The sequence below is a fragment of the Leucopleurus acutus genome (genome assembly GCF_964270905.1).
Source record: "Leucopleurus acutus genome assembly, chromosome: 10".
Taxonomy (NCBI): domain Eukaryota; kingdom Metazoa; phylum Chordata; class Mammalia; order Artiodactyla; family Delphinidae; genus Leucopleurus; species Leucopleurus acutus.
This window is the reverse complement of record NC_139153.1, coordinates 25086161-25106953: the sequence shown is the minus strand read 5'-3', so window position 1 is coordinate 25106953 and position 20793 is coordinate 25086161. Positions and strand designations below refer to the sequence as shown.

The following is a 20793-nucleotide window of genomic DNA, read 5'->3' as shown; positions in this document are numbered from 1 at the left end:
GCCACCAGGGAAGCCCAAGAAAGCTTTTGTAAATAGAGTTTTCGATGGGTTCCTCATGCCATGGCCTCTGAACATACTAACTGTCAAAATAAGTATCTAATAAAAACTTAGGATGCTGAATGAGGTGAGCTGATAGCCAACACCAGGGATGGAAAGGAATTCCCTCTATTACAGAATCTTAAAATTGCTCCACGTTGCAGTTTCCTAGCTATTATGACTGCTACTCTAAGATACAGTACAAAAGGATCCTTTGAATAACTGTGCCTCAAAAGTTAAAATCACAAAAACAGTATATGAGAATTTTTCAAGGCAAAGGTAATATGGCAAATGGAATTTCTAGAAAAAGAATTAAGCACGAGGAAATGGAGAGGATGTGATTAACCACACTGTATTTTAGACGTTTACTTGCACATCATTCATCTATTATGAGAGATTAGCACAGTGCTGAAGTTTCACTGAATGAAAGAATGAATAGTGTTTGCTGTATGTGGTGAGAAACAAGAAACACTGAGAACATTAGAAACACAAAAAGGAACAGGAATATAAAATAAAACTAGGTACCAACTTGGCATCAAAAAGGCAAGTTCCATTTTGCCAGTGGAAACAACACTCCTAAGGACCCACTGCTATTTTCAGACATTAAGATTCTACCAACAAGGGCTTCCCTGGTGGCACAGGGATTGAGAGTCCGCCTGCCGATGCAGGGGATGCAGGTTCGTGCCCCGGTCCGGGAAGATCCCACATTCCGCGGAGCGGCTGGGCCCGTGAGCCGTGGCCGCTGAGCCTGCGCTCCGCAATTAGAGAGGCCACAGCAGTGAGAGGCCCGCGTACCGCAAAAAAAAAAAAAAAAAAAAAGATTCTACCAACAAGATTTCAGAACCTAAAAGGATTATGTTCATAAATAAGGGACATGACTAATCTCTAAGCAGGAATACAAAAAGGGGGAATAACAGGCAAGGTACAAATTGGGGAATGTTTTTAAATCTGTAGGTGGCAATGCAAAGACAGACTCAATAAAAACCACAGCAGGCACTTAACTCCAGATGGTGGTTAAGAATGTGTGATTTAATTTGAGGAAAATGAAGGAAGGTGGAAAAATATTACCCCGAGTAAACTCTCTGCCTCAGAGAACAGTTTTGAAAATGTTCAGAACTGCAAAATGCTTAGAGGGGAGGCTAGGAAAATGTCTCTTCCAATAAAGAGAATCTCAATGAAGGGAGGTTGCAAAACTAGTATCAGAGAAGGCAAAATAATAAGAAGAAGAAATGTAATAACGTTCCTCATAGCAGATGCTTTTCGCATCGGAGTCCCCATCCCAAGGAGGTGATCACTGGTTAATTTTCATATGGAACTAAAGTAAAGGTAGAAAATAAACTCCAGCATCAAGGGGAAAAAAAAGTCTGAGGATACCTTCTTTCTTTTGTTTAAAAAAAAAAAAGTATAAATTAAACCAAAAAGAAAGGAAAAGCAGCCAGTTCCTGAAATTTTGAGATGATGATGGTAAAAAGAAATATCTAGGAAACAGGCCCACCGCAGGTCCATGCCCTCCATGCTCCCCTGTCAGTAACTGCACACATGCTGTCTTTGGGTCTCAAACTCCGCTGTCTGCGGGCAGCGGGCAAGTAATGCAGAAGAGTGTGTGAGGCCAGATGGAAGATAAAAGGGAATGGCAGGCCTGTGGCAAACTGGAATTGTTGGTACCAGATAAAGGCATGCAAATTTTAAAAGACTTTTTAAAGAGACTGCTAAAAAATACATGAGTGGGTCATGCCAAATCGGAGGAGGGGGTGTAGGGGCAGGTACGCTACCGGGCAGAGATCAGGGATTCTGTTAAACATCCTACAATTCACAGGATGGACCCCTGTAACGAAGAATTATCTGGCCCTAAGCAGGGTGGATAAATTGGGAGATTGGGATTGACATATACACACTACTATATATAAAATAGATAACTAATAAGGACCTACTGTGTAGCACAGGGAACTCTACTTAATACTCTGTAATGACCTATATGGGAAAAGAATCTAAAAAAGACTGGGTATATGTATATGTATAACAGATTCACTTTGTGGTTCACCTGAAACTAACATAACATTGTAAATCAACTATGCTCCAATAAATTTTAAAAAAAAAATGTTTTCTTGGAACGTTACCAATCCATTTGCTTCCATATCATCTGCAACAAGGGCAGAGGAGAGCAGAGGTGACAGAAACCGTATGGCCCACAAAGCCAAAATACTGACCAATCTGGCCCTTCCCAGAAGAGTCTGCCAACCCTGATTCTGAGTCAACATACTAAGTCCTATTGACCCTCCAAACACATCCCCAATGCCCCACTTCCCCAGTCCCCACTGCCATCACCTGATTCTACGCTGCCAACTCCCTTCTCCAACCACAGTGGCCCTACTGGGTCTCCCCCTTCCATGCCAACTCCTCTAAAATCTACTCTTCCCACATATGCCAGAGGGACTGTCTAACAATGTTAATGAGATCTCATCCCTTCACTGCTTAAAACTGAACATCACACAGAAAATAAAATCCAAATTCCTAAGCCTGGTTGTCGGTCTCTGAAACTCATCACCATTCCTCTTGCTCACCTTTCTTCAGCCACACTGTCCCACATTCTAGTTCTTTTCTGGGGCCTTTGCACTAACTGTCCCTTGTTCGTGGAATGCTGTTTCCTTCCTCGTGGTCATTCAAATCTCACCACCTAATCGAAAGGAGCCCTCTCGGCCCTACCCTTAAAACTTCATCCAGTTTTATTTTCTTCACAGCACTTCTCTCTGCATGATATCTTCTTGTTCATCTGATTATTTCTGCCCTTTCTCTCCTTCCTCTAGAATAAAAGGTTCATGAAATCAGGAGCAAACTTGTTTGTTTTTGGATGATCTGTTTGATTCATAGCGCCTAGACAACGCCTGGCCCACCATGTTCATGAATTTGTCCCTGAAAAGGGGAAAACAAAGGAACCTCTTTACATTCAAATGTAGCCCTGTAAGTAGAAGCACAGAAGGATTATTCTACAGCCTGCCGACCAATGTAATAATTCTAACTTGAAATTCCTACACTCTTCCAGAAAGGGGAAACGATGTCACCACTCTTTAATGAGAATTATAAATCACACACATTTGTAATAAATAATACACAAAAACAATAACTCGGTGCATTAAGTTTACCTTCGAGGATGAGACATTCCCTTACCGGAAAAAAACAAAAACAATAATGCGGTTTTAGGTGTACTGATCACTTTGCATTATGAATATAACAGGATTACAACTCAAACTATCCAACCAAGTCAAAACCTGCATATAAATGTTAGAACAAATAAATGCAGTCTGCTTAGGTTTAAAAATTAGGACCAAAATCAATTTTAAAATTATGAGACCAAAAATCAGAGTTCTTTACTTAAGATGCTGAAAGTGAGGGGTAATTTGTATCCATTGTATAATGAAAGAACTAAAATAGAGACATTTTAAAATTTATCTCATCTTTTGCTATAAGTCATCTCAAATGTAAATGTGGCCTACTCTCCTATAAAGAATTCTCAAGTAAAATGCTTGATAACTTTCAACCATGGCAATAAATCAAAACAGCAACTTAAAAACTGCATTAGAAATAAAGGCAGCTCCTTAATAGTAAACACAAACGGTAGCCTGTTTAGCACCATGGAAGTGACAGCAAATTTGCTAAATTAACGTGAAAAACATTTAATAGCTAGGAAAATATTAGGTAGCACACTAGATTTGACAAGAGGACTCGACTTCCAGAATTACTAGAAAAACCAAGTACCACAGGTAAGCAGGGAGGTCAATTAGTTTGAGATATAGAATCAGATAAATATACCAAGAAAGCTTCCACATCTTCCTTTTTAAATAGAGGTCTGACAAACAGTAAATGCTGATGATCATGCAGCAGATTATGTATTATTTTATATATAAGAATATTAGGTGAATTTTTCTTGCATTAAAGTTTCTTCCTCTTTTGGAGATTGGTTCAAGATGGAGAAGAAGGACGTGCGCTCACTCCCTCTTCCAATAGCACCGGAATCACAACTAACTGCTGAATAATCAACAGGAAGACACTGGAACTCACCCAAAAAAGATACCCCACAACCAAAGACAAAGGAGAAGCTGCAGTGAGACAGTAGGAGGGGCACAATCACAATAAAGTCAAATCCCATAACCACTGGGTGGGTGAGTCACAAACTGGAGAGCAATTATACTACAGAAGTCCACCCACCGGAGTGAAGATTCTGAGCCCCACATCAGGCTTCCCAACTTGGGGGGTCTGGCAATGGGACAAGGAATTCCCAGAGAATCAGACTTTGAAAGCTAGCGAGATTTGACTGCAGGACTTCAACAGGACTGGGGGAAACAGAGATTCCACTCTTGGAGGGCACACACGAAGTAGTGTGTGCATCAGGACCCAGGGCGAAGGAGCAGTGACCCTATAAGAGACTGAACCAGACCTACCTCCTAGTGTTGGAGGGTCTCCTGAAGAGGCAGGGGGCGGCTGTGGCTCACCACAGGGACAAGGACACTGGCAGCAGAAGTTCTGGGAAGTACTCCTCAGCATGAGCCCTCCCGGAGTCCGCCATTAGCCCCACCAAAGAGCCTGTAGCCTCCAGGGCTGGGTCACCTCAGGCCAAACAACCAACTGGGAGGGAACTCAGCCCCACCCAACAGCAGACAAGCTGATTAAAGTTTTACTGAGCTCTGCCCATCAGAGCACCAACCAGCTCTAGCCACCACCAGTTCCTCCCATCAGGAAGCTTGCACAAGCCTATTAGGTAGCCTAATCTACCAGAGGGCAGACAGCAGAAGCAAGAAGAACTACAGTCCTGCAGCCTGCAGAATGTAAAAACACAATCACAGAAAGTTAGATGAAATGAAACGGGAGAGGATTATGTCCCAGATGAAGGAACAAGATAAAACCCCCCAAAAAACAACTAAATGAAGTGGAGATATGCAAACTTCCAGAAAAAGAATTCAGAATAATGATAGTGAAGATGATCCAGGACCTCAGAAAAATAACAGAGGCAAAGATGCAGAGGATGCAAGATACGTTTATCAAAGACCTGAAAGAATTAAAAAACAAACACCTAGAAGAATTAAAGAACAAACAAACAGAGATGAACAATACAATAACTGAAATGAAAAATACACTAGAAGGAATCAATAGCAGAATAACTGAGGCAGAAGAATGGATAAGTGACCTGGAAAACAGAATGGTGGAATTCACTGCCATGGAACAGAATAAAGAAAAAAGAATGAAAAGAAATAAAGACAGCCTAAGAGACCTCTAGGACAACATTAAATGCACCAACATTTGCATTATAGGGGTCCCATAAGGAGAAGAGAGATAGAAAGGACCCAAAAAAATATTTGAAGAGATTAATAGTCAAAAATTTCCCTAACATGGGAAAGGAAACAGCCACACAAGTCCAGGGAGCGCAGAGTCCCAGGCAGGATAAACCCAAGGAGAAACACGCCGAGACACACAGTAATCAAACTGACAAAAATCAAAAACAAAGAAAAATTATCAAAAGCAACAAGGGAAAAACGACAAATAACATACAAGGGTACTCCCATAAGGTTAACAGCTGATTTCTCAGCAGAAACTCTACAAGCCAGAAGGGAGTGGCATGATATATTTAAAGTGACAAAAGGGAAGAACCTACAACCAAGATTACTCTATCCAACAAGGATCTCATTCAGATACCACGGAGAAATCAAAAGCTTTACAGACAAGCAAAAGCTAAGAGAATTCAGCACCACCAAACCACCTCTACAACAAATGCAAAAGGAACTTCTCTAAGTGGGAAACACCAGAGAAGACAAGGACCTACAAAAACAAACACAAAACAATTAAAAAAATGGTAATAGGAACATACATATTGAAAATTACCTTAAATGTGAATGGATTAAATGCTCTAACCAAAAGACACAGGCTCACTGAATGGATACAAAAACAAGACCCATATATATACGGTCTACAAGAGACCCACTTCAGACCTAGGGACACATACAGACTGAAAGTGAGGAGAGGGAAAAAGATATTCCATGCAAATGGAAATCAAAAGAAAGCTGGAGTAGTAATATTCGTATCAGAAAAAATAGGCTTTAAAATAAAGAATGCGGGCTTCCCTGGTGGCGCAGTGGTTGAGAGTCTGCCTGCCGATGCAGGGGACACGGGTTCGTGCCCCGGTCCGGGAAGATCCCACATGCCATGAAGCGGCTAGGCCCGTGAGCCATGGCCGCTGAGCCTGCGCGTCCGGAGCCTGTGCTCCACAACAGGAGAGGCCACAACAGTGAGAGGCCTGTGTACCGCAAAAAAAAACAAACAAAAAAAAAACAACAAGAAAATAAAGAATGTTACAAGAGACAAGGAAGGACACTACATAATGATCAAGGGATCAATCCAAGAAGAAGATATAACAATTATAAATATATATGCACTCAACATAGGAGCACCTCAATACATAAGGCAAATGCTAAAAGCTATAAAAGAGGAAATTGACAGTAACACACTAACAGTGGGAGACTTTGTAACACCACACTTACACCAATGGACAGATCACCCAGAAAGAAAATTAATAAGGAAACACAAGCTTTAAATGACACAATAGACCAGATAGATTTAATTGATATTTATAGGACATTCCACACACTTTCTTCTCAAGTGCACATGGAACATTCTCCAGGATAGATCACATCTTGGGTCACAAATCAAGCCTCAGTAAATTTAGGAAAATTGAAATCATATCAAGCATCTTTTCCGACCACAATGCTATGCGATTAGAAGTAAATCAGAGGGGAAAAAACGTAAAAATCACAAACACATGTAGGCTAAACTACACATCACTAAATAACCAAGAGATCACTGAAGAAATCAAAAAATACCTAGAGACAAATGACAATGAAAACACGACAATCCAAAACCTATGGGATGCAGAAAAAGCAGTTCTAATAGGGAAGTGTATACCAATACAAGCCTACCTCAAGAAACAAGAAAAATCTCAAATAAACAGTCTAACCTTACACCTAAAGGAACTAGAGGAAGGAGAACAAACAAAACCCAAGTTAGTAGAAGGAAAGAAATCATAAAGATCGGAGCAGAAATAAATGAAATAGAAACAAAGAAAACAATAGCAAAGCTCAATAAAACTAAAAGCTGGCTATTTGAGAAGATAAACAAAATTGATAAACCTTTAGCCAGACTCATCCAAAAAACAGAGGGAGAGGACTCAAATCAATAAAATTAGGAATGAAAAAGGAGAAGTTACAACTGACACCGCAGAAATACAAAGCATCCTAAGAGACTACTACAAGCAGCTCTATGACAATAAAATGCACAACCTGGAAGAAGTGGACAAATTCTTAGAAAGGTATAACCTTCCAAGACTGAACCAGGAGGAAATAGAAAATATGGACAGACCAATCACAAATAATGAAATTGAAACTGGTTAAAAATCTTCCAACAAACAAAAGTCCAGGACCAGATGGCTTCACAGGTGAATTCTATCAAACATTTAGAGAAGAGCTAACACCCATCTTTCTCAAACTCTTCCAAAAATTTGCAGAGAAGGGAACACTCCCAAACTCATTCTACGAGGCCACCATCACCCTGTTACCAAAACCAGACAGAGACACTAAAAAAAAATAAAATTATAGACTAATATCACTGATGAATATAGATGCAAAAATCCTCAACAAAATACTAGCAAACAGAATCCAACAACACATTAAAAGGATCATACACCATGATCAAGTGGGATTTATCCCAGAGAGGCAAGGATTCTTCAATAAATGCAAATCAATTAATGTGATACACCATATTAACAAACTGAAGAAAAACCATATGATCATCTCAATAGATGCAGAAAAAGCTCTTGACAAAATTCAACACACATTTATGATAAAAACTCTACAGAAAGTGGGCATAGATGGAACCTACCTCAATATAATAAAGACCATACACAACAAACCCACAGCAAACATCATTCTCAATGGTGAAAAACTGAAAGCATTTCTTCTAAGATCAGGAACAAGACAAGACTGGCCACTCTCACCGCTATTATTCAACATAGTTTTGGAAGTCCTAGCCATGGCAATCAGAGAAGAAAAAGAAATGAAAGGAATCCAAATTGGAAAAGAAGAAGTAAAACTGTCACTGTTTGCAGATGACATGGTACTATACATACAGAATGCTAAAAATGCTACCAGAAAACTACTAGAGCTCATCAATGAATCTGGTAAAGCTGCAGGATACAAAATTAATGCACAGAAATCTCTTGCATTCCTATACACTAACAATGAAAGATCAGAAAGAGAAATTAAGGAAACAATCCCATTCACCATTGCAACGAAAAGAATAAAATACCTAGGAATAAACCTACCTGAGGAGGCAAAAGACTTGTACTCAGAAAACTGTAAGATGCTGATGAAAGAAATCAAAGATGACACAAACAGATGGAGAGATATACCATGTTCTTGCATTGGAAGAATCAATATTTTGAAAATGACTATATTACCCAAAGCAATCTACAGATTCATGCAATTCCTATCAAATTACTAGAATAAAAAATCTTACAATTTGTATGGAGACACAAAAGACCCCAAATAGCCAAAGCAATCTTGAGGGGAAAAAAAGGGAGCTGGAGGAATCAGACTCCCTGACTTCAGACCATACTACAAAGCTACAGTAATCAAGACAATATGGTACTGGCACAAAAACAGAAATATAGATCAATGGAACAGGATAGAAAGCCCACAGATAAACCTACACACATATGGTCAACTAATCTATGAACAAGTAGGCAAGGATATACAATGGAGAAAAGACAGACTGTTCAATAAGTGATGCTGGAACAACTGGACAGCTACATGTAAAAGAATGAAATTAGAACACTCCCTAACACCATACACAAAAATAAACTCAAAATGGATTACAGACCTAAATGTAAGGCCAGACACTATAAATCTCTTAGTGGAAAACATAGGAAGAACACTCTATGACATAAATCACAGCAAGATCTTTTTTGAGCAACCTCCTAGGGTAATGGAAATAAAGACAAAAATAAACAAATGGAACCTAGTGAAACTTAAAACCTTTTGCACAGCAAAGGAAACTATAAACAAGATGACAAGACACCCCTCAGAATGGGAGAAAATATTTGCAAGTGAATCAACAAAGGATTAATCTCCAAAATATATAAACAGCTCATGCAGCTCAATATTACAAAAACAAACAACCCAATCAAAAAATGGGCAGAAGACCTAAACAGACATTTCTCCAAAGAAGACATACAGATGGCCAAGAGGCACATGAAAAGCTGCTTAACATCACTAATTATTAGAAAAATGCAAATCAAAACTACAATGAGGTATCACCTCACACTGGTCAGAATGGCCATCATCAGAAAATCTACAAACAATAAATGCTGGAGAGGGTGTGGCGAAAAGGGAACCCTCTTGCACTGCTGACGGGAATGTAAATCGATACAGCCACTATGGAGAACAGTATGGAGGTTCCTTAAAAAACTAAAAATAGAATTACCATATGACCCAGCAATCCCACTACTGGGCATATACCCAGAGAAAACCATAATTCAAAAAGACACATGAGCCCCAATACTCATTGCAGCACTATTTACAATAGCTAGGTCATGGAAGCAACCTAAATGCCCATCGACAGACAAATGTATAAAGAAGATGTGGTACATAGGTACAATGCAGTATTACTCACCCATAAAAAGGAACGAAATTGAGTCATTTGTAGAGACATGGATGGACCCAGAGACTGTCATACAGAGTGAAGTCAGAAAGAGAAAAACAAATATCGTATATTAACGCATATATGTGGAATCTAGAAAAGTGGTACAGATGAACTGGTTTCCAAGGCAGAAATAGACACACAGATGTAGAGAACAAACGTATGGACACCAAGGGGGGAAAGCAGGGTGGTGGGGGGGAGTGGTGGGATGAATTGGGAGATTGGATTGACATATATACACTAATATGTATAAAATGGATAACTAATAAGAACCTGCTGTATTAAATAAAATAAAATAAAATTCAAAAAACAAGTTTCTTCCTCTTTTTAGAGTAAAGATACTTTACATAATAAAATAATTTAAGTTAAGCTCCTTAACCTCAGTCCAGGATTAAAGATGAGATGCTTCCTGGCCAGGTGGAAGCCCTATAATCCCCATTAAAAGTTGATGAGCTGTCTCAGGATTAGGACAGAGCAGGTCGCCCAAGTGCTAATACTTTACAAGTCTTTCATGTTCTCTGAGTCTCAATTCCTTGTGACCCCCTAACATCCAGTTAACACATGTAAAGAGCTTAGAGCAGCACCTACACATGGAAAGAATTTAATAAATAGGACCTATTATTATCATTATCTGTACAAAAAGAAATGTATTAACCATAAAGTTGCCTTCAATTCCATATTTTTCTTCTGTCAAAGGCATATAAGAGAAAGGGTAAAATAAAGGACATGCAACATATCACTTTTGAGGGCAAAATAATCAAAATCTCGCGAGCAGCAATGTCCAACAGCATTTTTTATGAGGGTGGAAAGGTTCTATAACTGCACTGTCCAATATAGCAGCCATTGGCCACGTGTGGCTATTTGGTTCTTGAAACGTGGCCGGTTGGACTAAATTTTACATCGTATTTAGCTTCAATTAATTAAATGGCCACACGTGGATAGTGACTACTGCACTGGACCTGGAAAACAGGCTTAATTGGACCAACATGATCCACTGCCATGAAATGCATTTCCTTGTCACTCATTTATTTAGTTATTTATTTAATTGAAGTAGAGGTGATTTACAATGTTGTGTTTGGTAACCTTGAGTTTGTTTTCTATGTCTGTGGGTCTATTTCTGTTTTGTATATAAGTTTATTTGTATCATTTTTTCCTTGTCATTTAGAACAGCCTGTGACAGAGGGCATGGGCTTTACAGGCCAACAAAACTGGGTTGGAAGTCAGGCTGTCTCACCTTCATGCTGTGTGATTTTCGAGGTGGTCCATCTCCCGCGGCCTGTTTCCCCAGCTCTAATGATAAGCTCTCACCCCAGAAAGTTCTCTAAAGGATGATGAGCATTTATGAAAACAAAGGGCCTTGCATTAATTCAGTTTTCCTTCAATATAGATGATTTTCTGAAGACCTACAATGTGCCAGGCATGATTTTAGGTGGTGGGGATCAAACAATGATTGAGACCCAGTCCCTACTCTCACAGAGACCACAAAGAAGCGTCCACGGCCTGAGAAAGCAGGACAGAGCAGAGCATGATGGCGGTGGACGCTGTTTTCTTTTCTACGGAGTGGTCAGAGCAGGCTTCTTGAAGGAAAGGACCTTTGAGCAGAAGCCTCAAGGGCAAGAGTGAGAAAGCTCCTTGGCTCTCTGTGACAGGAAATACACAGAAGAAAGAGCAAGTGCTTGTCTGTGACACAGGACTTTGGAGTTTACTCTGAATGATGGGATGTCATCCTGACATGAGCAGCGACTGGATCCAATTGACTTTAAATCACTCTAGCCGGAGAATGGACTAGAGGAAGCCTTGAGACCTGTTGCAAGGCCACAGCAAGGCCAGGTGCCACATGATGGACGGCAGAGGCCGGGGAAGAGGTGGGAGGATGACACGACAGAGGAGGGGGAATAGATGGGATGTGAATACACAGACCCCACCACTATTAGGATATCACTCTGCCAGCAACCTGAATTCTCCTTTCCGAGGCCCTGCAGCTCAACTGAAGAGATTCTGGCAGTCAAGCACTTGAGCAGTGCAATTTGCAATTCATTCTCCAGTCCGAGACCAGAGGGCAAAGAGAAAAGAGGCACCTGATCACCCAGGTTTAACTCTCCGGCAGCGCGGTTCTAATTATGATGGTTTTGCATCATTTCAGACGTGGAAAAACACACGCAAAGAAGAGCTAATGCTAATCACATGCTTGGATGATGAGATTAGATACTGCTTTCCCTGTATGGATCGATGACGATTTAATGAACTATCATCAGCAAATATGGATGAAAATTAAGTGGCATTAATTTGCCACGGACTTCAGACCTTACTCATTCTTTCATGTATAAGATGTACTCCTTAATGGTATTGGAGCTTTTCATCTACAAGCCAGGAGGCTGCTTAGCATAGTGGGTAAGAGATCAGTCTCTGGAACTAGAATTCCTGGGTTCAAATCCTAGCTTGCATTTATCAGCTGTGTGATTCTGGGTAAATCACTGAGCTTCTCTGGGGCTCAGCACCCTCTCCTCTAAAGTGGAGGTAAGGTTTTAGTCGCCTCAGAGGGCTCTTGAATTATGATAGGTAAAACGTTTAGAACCAACTACACCTGGCACATTGCAGAAGCGTTTGTTTTTATGTATTACAAATGCTTGAACCAAGGAGGAGTCTTATACATGCTTCCCAACTAAACCAGAAATTTCTCTTTTGCTTTATACTAAGCAAATTCAGCTGTGGAATCTCAACACCTCAACAAAAGCAATTCCTTCACTTCTTTTTTTTTTTTTTCCTACTAATCACTGCCTTCATTTCCCACAGGGTCCTATTCAGAATCACACTGCAAATGGATGGTTCCAATGTGGTCACAAGAGTGGGATGTTGTGAGGTTTTATTTCTGCCTGTGTGTACATGTATGTATTGCTCGTACCATGGTTACAATCCTGGTACATAGTAAGTAATCAATGATTATTGTAACATTATTACTATCACTACCATGATTTTCATATTTCATTTTGCCTTTTAACATCTCTTTTTTATCTTTCTGAAGTTATGAAGAGTGACTACAAAACTATATAATTAATTTCCTAATGTGACTTGCAGAGAAAGTTTAATTTATCCAGCTAGTATTTACTAAGACCTTACCACATGCCAGGTTCCCCATGACGTGCCAGGGATACAAAAGTGCAAGTTGGATATAGTCCTCCCCTCTAGGAATCCTAACATTTCATTACTTTGTATTCAGATCCTAAAATTACTTAGTACCCTGACAAGCGCACTCAGTATACAAAGCATCACTTCTAATTCTGTTGTGATCAGTAAAAGCCGCTGGAGCGCTGTGCTCAAAAGAAGCATCTCTGAGACCAAGTCTTCCTTTCTATCCTCCTCTGAAGTAGAAACATGTCAAATTTGGGAGCTGCAATGGATCTTAGGGAAGATGGAGAAACCTGTTGCTTAGAAATCGGACTTTAAAAGAAGAAATTACTTAGAAATGAAAATAACTGTTAAGTTATAAACTTATTTCACTCTCAAGTTATATGTCACACAATCAAAATGAGAAGGGACGACGAGGGCAGAAGCCTAAAACTGATTGCAATTCTGATTTTACATCAGCATTGCCAGTGCAGCTTCTAAAAAAAATACAGGTGCCTGCACATCACGCACTGAAATTAAAATTCTGCAGGTACACGCTGGAGTTCGTTTTTTCTTTTTTAAAAAAGAAACCCACCATACCCAGTGGCTTCTGATACTAGAGGATATCAGTAAAACACCACTGATTTATCATGTGACTGCTTCTAGGTCAGGAATTGGCACAAATGCTACCTTTTTTCAGATGACTTGCCTAAGGTCACAAAGGGAAGAAAGGCAGGAGTTGCAATTTAAACTTGTATTGTCTGACTCTCGAATCTTGTGGTCTTTCTCCTACACATCAATGAGGCCATTTTTTGGCATAAAATTAGAGTTAGCAGGGGTCACCCTAAAGATGAGCTAGTGCAAAATATCCATTTTTTTGGATAAAGAAATGAGTCTCAGGGCAAGAGTTGTAACCCAGTCAGAGGTACAGAGGAGCTATGGGCACAGTTTGAACTAGAGGCAGGCTCCTGGAACCTCTAGTTCAGCGTTTTCTTCAATACACTTGTTCTCTCTAAAGTAAAACACACATTCTCCAACTTCATTAAGTATTCCAAATTGTCTTTTAAAACAGGGTATTCTGACTCCACCCCAAATGAGATCTTCAAGAGTGTCATACCTCCCACTAGGCATAAATTAGCCAAATATACAAAATACACAGGGGGCACAGGTAGTTATGCTACATATAATATAATCTCCTTAAAAAAAATTATTTATTTATTTGGTCACGTGGGGTCTTAGTTGCGGCAGGCGGACTCCTTAGTTGTGGCTCACAGACTTAGTTGTGGCATGCATGTGGGATCTAGTTCCCCAACCAGGGATCAAACCTGGGCCCCTTGCATTGGGAGCTGGGAGTCTTATCCATTGCGCCACCAGAGAAAACCCAATATAACCCCTTTTCTTTTTCTTTCTTTTTTCTTTAAAACCATTTTTAAAGTCTTTATTGAATTTGTTACAATATTTTTTTTAATTAATTATTTTTGGCTGCATTCGGTCTTCATTGCTGCACATGGGCTTCCTCTAGTTGCAGTGAGTGGGGGATATTCTTCATTGCAACGCGCGGGCTTCTCATTGTGGTGGCTTCTCTTGTTGCAGAGCACAGGCTCTAGGCGCACGGGCTTCAGTAGCTGTGGCACGCGGGCTCAGTAGTTGTGGCTTGCGGGCTCCAGAGCACAGGTTCAGTAGTTGTGGCGCACAGGCTTAGTTGCTCTGTGGCATGTGGGATTCTCCCAGACCAAGGATCGAACCCGTGTCCCCTGCATTGGCAGGTGGACTCCCAACCACTGTGCCACTAGGGAAGTCTGAATTTGTTACAATATTGCTTGTTTTATGTTTTGGTTTTTTGGCTGTGAGGCATGTGGGATCTTAGCTCCCTGACCAGGGATCCAACTCGTAACCCCTGCATTGGAAGGCAAAGTCTTAACCACTGGACCACCAGGGAAGTCCCACTCCCTCTTTTAAAGTAAAAAAAAAGCTTTATGGAATAAATTCTACATCTTTTGTAAATTAAAAAAACATATATTCAAAACAATAGTAATCATCTTCTAGCATGATTTTCCAAACGCTTAAAAAAGCCTCTAGACTCACACTGGTGTCAGGTGATGGGCTGTCTGAATGCAAATACCATGTGAAAAATTAAGAAAAATAGAAGGCATTCTCCTTACTGGCCAGCAGAGGGAGGAGGAGGAAAGGACTTACCATGGGAAGATGGGCAGCCAGGCACAGGAAGGAGGCGCTGCCCTTTAAGAACCTGAGTGACATCCATAGGCACGGACATGTTTATAAAGAAGACACTTGTAAATAAATAAGTAATGGTCCCAGCTGCCAGGGCTATGGATAGACACGCCCAGCAAGCCCAAGCCTGACCTAGGAAACTGTCTCTGGAAATTTACAAATGATATTTCAACCTCTGCTTACTTCCATTGGTGGGAGGGGGATTAAAGAAAAAAAAATGCTAAAACCCCAAATGCACCTGATTTCGACCGGAACAAAAATAAAAAATGAGCTTGGGAGTTAAGAGTGAAAACCAAAATACAAATGTAGCTAAGTTCTGCCCCAAAGTAGAAAAGACTAGTTCTTTAAAGCACAGAAAGCCCCACCTTTGAGATATTTATTCCTGAGAATCAAGAGAGGTGTAGACTTAATGAGTTTATCAATCTGCTTACCAGGAGTTATGATGGAAATAAGATTCATTAGAAAGAATCAGTGAAGTGGCCATTTACTTTCTCATTTAACCTAGCCTCTATCCTAAACGATCATCAAACCTTCTCATTTACACCGCCATCATACAAGAGGAATGATTAAAATGCCAGCCCCAATTCAAGTAATGATGTAGGGCAGAAACAAATACATTTATATGCTTTCTAGAAAGATTAATAGTAGCTGGTGTTAGCTTGCCAAGTGCAGATGTACAAACTTTCTATCTGACACATAAATCAAACATAAGGCACATGGCATATTTTAAAGACTGCTGATGTTACAGTGATTTTAAATTACTCAGGTTTTGGAATAAACTATGTAGATGTTGACTAATGTGGCAATATATTCTGGATCTTCCCTTATTAATTTAATGTTATAAAATATAATGGCATTAACCAAAAGAAGGTCTTAGGAATTAAGAAGAGAAAATGTAAACATATTTGAAATCAAGGGGTATATTTTTATAATGAGTTGTTTGCTAATTTGGGCAAATTCATTACAATATGGCTCCAGTAACCACTGTAAGGTAGTAAACTACCATGAGACTTTACTTTTTGGTCTCCTTAAAAGTGAAGTGAATGGAAAAGAAAAAGTGAACAAAATGACAAAAGAAACGAAGGAGCAAATAAATGAAGAAGGAGAGCAGGGTGATTTGTGATGTCAAATGAGCAGTGGCTGAATCAGAGATGCCCTGATGTACCAAGAACTATCTAAAAGTTTCCAAGTTGCCGGCCACTGAAACCAGCAATTGTGCAAAAATCAGTGGTGTTCAGGGTTAAGTAGGGCAGAGCACTAGACTGGAAACCAAAGAATCCAGGTGAACTTCTCAATCCTACTGTTGGCTGGTATGTTCCTTTTCAGGGATGTGGTAAAAATGACATGAGAGTTGTATGTAGGTTTGAAAAGCGCTTTGTAAACTGCTCGCTGGTCTGTACGTGCAGGGGCCATCACCCCACCCCCTCCCTCTCCTCCTCGTCCTTAACCTCAAGTCACTTCCTACCACATCTTGGTCACTGTTTAAAACAAAATGATCTGTTGCAGTCAAGTGGTCTAGGTATAAGAAGAAGCTTCAAAATTTTATTGGTAGAAATAACTTTTTAAAAAATAAAATCTGGGGCTTCCCTAGTGGCACAGTGGTTGAGAGTCTGCCTGCCGATGCAGGGGACACATGTTCGTGCCCCGGTCCGGGAAGATCCCACATGCCGCGGAGTGGCTGGGCCCATGAGCCATGGCCACTAAGCCTGTGCGTCCGGAGCCTGTGCTCCGCAATGGGAGAGGCCACAACAGTGAGAGGCCCATGTACCGCAAAAAAATAAATAAATAAATAAAAATAAAGTTAAAAAAAAAAATCTGCAAAAAAATTTAAAAATCTGCAAATGGGTTTTACACCTGTTCAAGAAGGGTGGACTGAGCATTGTGATTCACACAGACAGTTCTGAATTTTGGATTTCCTTCCCACAACCCCAGTCATTTTGATCACAGAACACACAGCTTCACAAGAGCCCGAGGACATGGCTGTTGCGACATAAACAAGCTTTTCTGTCTCAATGAAACCGAGAGGAAATAAAAGTCTGGGTCCTGATCTCTTTTCAGAGGGTCAGAATACTCTGTGCATGAAACACATCCTATTGGCAAGGGTCAAGGAAATGACCAAACTCAGGTCCATTGTGGGAGGTGATCAATTAAGCTTAGTCACAAATACAGACCCAGGAGCAGGACATTTCAACAGGCGTAAAATGTTTCTCAGTGTGAGGTCCTGGGAGTTCCGGTGGCACAGAGGTGGGGGGTTGCTGGCAGGGGAAAGAAAGCCAACTGTCTCAGGATTTAGAATACCCCACTTCTCTGAGATCCATAACCCCTTCATTAAAATGTGCATATGCTGAGATGTTTTTGATACGATTGGTGGAGCCGTTGTTGCTGCCAAGTATAAATAATCACATATCCATTCATTCATTCATTACCTATTCATTCATGAACACCTAGCGGGAGTCAGGTACTGTGTTAAGTACTGGGGATACAGCTGTCAACATGCAGAGGTGGACTCTGGCTTTATGGAGCTTATATTCGAATGAAAAAGAGAGAGTAAAGGGAACCCTCCTACACTGTTGGTGGGAATGTAAACTGGTAGAGCCACTATGGAGAACAGTATGCAGGTTCCTTAAAAAACTAAAAAATAGAGCTACCATCTGATCCAGCAATCCCATTCTTGGGCATATATCTGGAGAAAACCATAATTCAAAAAGATACACGCACCCCAATGTTCACTGCAGTGCTATTTACTATAGCCAGGACACGGAAGCAACCTAAATGCCCATCAACAGAGGAATGGATAAAGAAGATGTGGTACATATACACAATGGAATATTAGTCATAAAAAAGAATGAAATAATGCCATTTGCAGCAACTTAGATGGACCTAGAGATTGTCACACTGAGTGAAGTCAGAGAAAGACAAATATCATATGATATCGCTTATATGTGGAATCTAAAAACAAAGGGTACAAATGAACTTATCTACAAAACAGAAATAGATTTACAGATGTAGAAAATAAACTTATGATTCCCAGGGATAAGGTTCGGGGAGGGATAAATTGAAAGATTGGGATTGACATATACACGCTACTATATATAAAGTAGATAACCAATAAGGACCTACTGTACAGCACAGGTAACGCTACTCAATACTCTGTCATGACCTATATGGGAAAAGAATCTAAATAAGAGTGGATATATGTACATGTATAACAGATTCACTTTGCGGTATGCCTGAAACTCACATAACACTGTAAATCAACTATACTCCAATAAAAATTTAAAAAACTATACTCCAATAAAAATAAGAAAAAGAGAGAGGAACAAAGAAAAATAAGTAAATATATAAAACAATGGCTTGGGATAATAATGATCATAATAAAAGCTATTAAGAAATGGGGTGATGCAGCAGAGATTACATAGGAGTGCTGGGGGCGACTTTAGATAAGTAATCAGAGAAGCCCTCTCTCAGGAGGAGCCCTGAATGAGACCGAGCCAGCCTAGTGAAGAGCTGGGGAAAAGAGCCTTCCAAGCAGTGGAAACAGAAAGTGCAAAGGCCCTGAGACAGAAGGGCTTAGAGTAGTGAAGGCACTACAGAAAAGAAGCCAGGTGGCCAAGCACGGCGAGGAAGGGACAGGAGTGTGAGACGAGGCTGGAAGAGTGGCCGAGAGCCACGTTTTGCATGCACACTGTGTCGACCAGGTTCAGGAGAATTAAAAGATAAAGGTTTTCAAAGCTTAATGGGTTTTAAAAGGCACAGTCTGATTTACATTTAAAGGTACTGAAACAGAGCAGGACCCTATGGTCCTTTCCCCACCATGTCCTCCACCTTTGTCTATTGAAAAACTTTACTCAAAGAATAACTTTAATCAGAGAAGTGAGAAAATGCAGAAGCTAAGGAAAACAGTCAAACAGAACCAAATAATAACAGTTTAGTCATTAAGCAAAGTCAGGGACCTTTAGTTCCTTCTCAAGAGCTAAACATTCATAGCCATATCCTTTGAGCTGGTTTGTAGATACAGAAACCCACACCAGGTGGAAGAAATTAACTACACGATGACCAGACTGCAGCCATGACAGAAGCTGCCACAATTCTGAGAACTGGTCTCAAAGAAACGGGAACAAACTGACCCTGGAACTGAAGACTAACTGTACTTGAAACAATCAAGATGACACTGATCAGACCACTGCTTGGACAATTTCAAGATGACTGTCAGAGCTGACTGTGCTGTTTCTGCATGTAACCCTCTCCCTCTGGCTATAAAAACTCTTGCCCACTGACTGTCTGCTGCGGGGGAATTGGCCTTTGGACATGAGTCCCCCCTCCCCCCAGGCTGCCCGCCTCTGAAATAAAACAAACTTTCCTTTCCACCAAGCTTGCCTCTTTATTAGCTTTTGAGTGGCAAGCAGCCAGACCCCACTTTCGGTAACGGTATCACTCTAGCTGCATGTCCCTTTGTATAAATACATAAAGTATAAACATAACCTTTATTCTAAAGAGGCTAGCATTTAGAGAAATCAGAAGGCACTTTGAATGCATTTCCCAATATTTAAATAAAAATGATCTTAAAGGAACCGACATGCAGAAAGTCCCAAATAGCTACCTGATAACAAGTAAGTACAATAATGGATTTGGGTTTAAAAACAATGAAAGATAATAAATCGACATACCTCCTCGTTGCACTAACAATGTGACCTCACTTCCCTTTGGACATTCGATCAGCATGTCCACAACTTGGTTGTGAGTCAGAGCCTGCACGTTCTTCTTGTTAACTTCCACTATAAGATCCCCTTCCTTCAGGCCTCGGCACCTTGGACTGTCGACAATCTGTTTCACTCTTTGGCCGCCACCTCCAGGACTGTCCGCAATAGTAAAACCAAAGCCCATTGGCCCTTTGACTATATGAACAGTTATGAGTTCTGGCTGAGTGGCTATGGAGGAAGCCAAAGAGACAGTGTCATTGGGGTAACCATGGGAACCATTTGAAGCCACGTCTGCAGGGCTGCTTGGCCTGGCGTCCTTCATGCCATTGACTTTGCCTGTTTTACTACTGTGACTAGCCGGCGAGTCATAGGTCTCTTGCCCATTCACAATAATTGGTTCTTTATCCAAAATGGCCACAGAGGTCACTAAACTCGTGTTGGGGTCATCTGGGTCAAAAGGCAATGGATAACCTCGGCAGAGTTCAAGGTCCACGCTGGCACCGATGGGAATGGACTGGAAGATTTTCACAACTTGTGCGTGTGTGTGTCCCAAAACACAGGTGTCGTTCACACTCACAATCACATCTCCTGCAAAAGAGATGACAGTTAAAAAAACAGTGCCCAGAAAAGTTATATCAATTTTCTACTATCAAATCCTACCAATAGGAAGCTGAACTGAAACTGTTTGGGGTAGTACCGTAAAGCACAGAGAGACTGCTTCTATTAGTTATTTTATGCTAATCAGGCATTTTTGTACCATCTAGTGTCTTCCCTGCTAATGAGAATATAATGATCATTGAAAGAACATTGGAGCTTTCTTCTGAAAAAAATTCTCATTATAAAAAACCAAGGTGAGAATTCATTTATTCAAATGGACCTACATTTTTAGTAAATTACTGCCTTACTGTACTCAACAGCACCCTAACAGTTCCCCAAAATGGGGAAATGTTAAAATGCTTCAAAGCTTTTCATTTATACCAGG

General features: G+C 40.4%; 1 protein-coding gene across 10 annotated transcripts in view; it reads right to left on the bottom strand.

Annotated features, from left to right (window-relative positions):
• Positions 1-20793, bottom strand: part of MAGI1 (membrane associated guanylate kinase, WW and PDZ domain containing 1) — a 618198-nt gene that overhangs the window by 61695 nt on the left and 535710 nt on the right. For all 10 annotated transcript variants that reach the window (XM_082848947.1, XM_082848954.1, XM_082848946.1 and 7 more), the window contains one exon: positions 19779-20399. In XM_082848947.1, coding sequence (XP_082705073.1) covers positions 19779-20399 — 621 coding nt within the window. The remainder of the gene's footprint in view (positions 1-19778; positions 20400-20793) is intronic.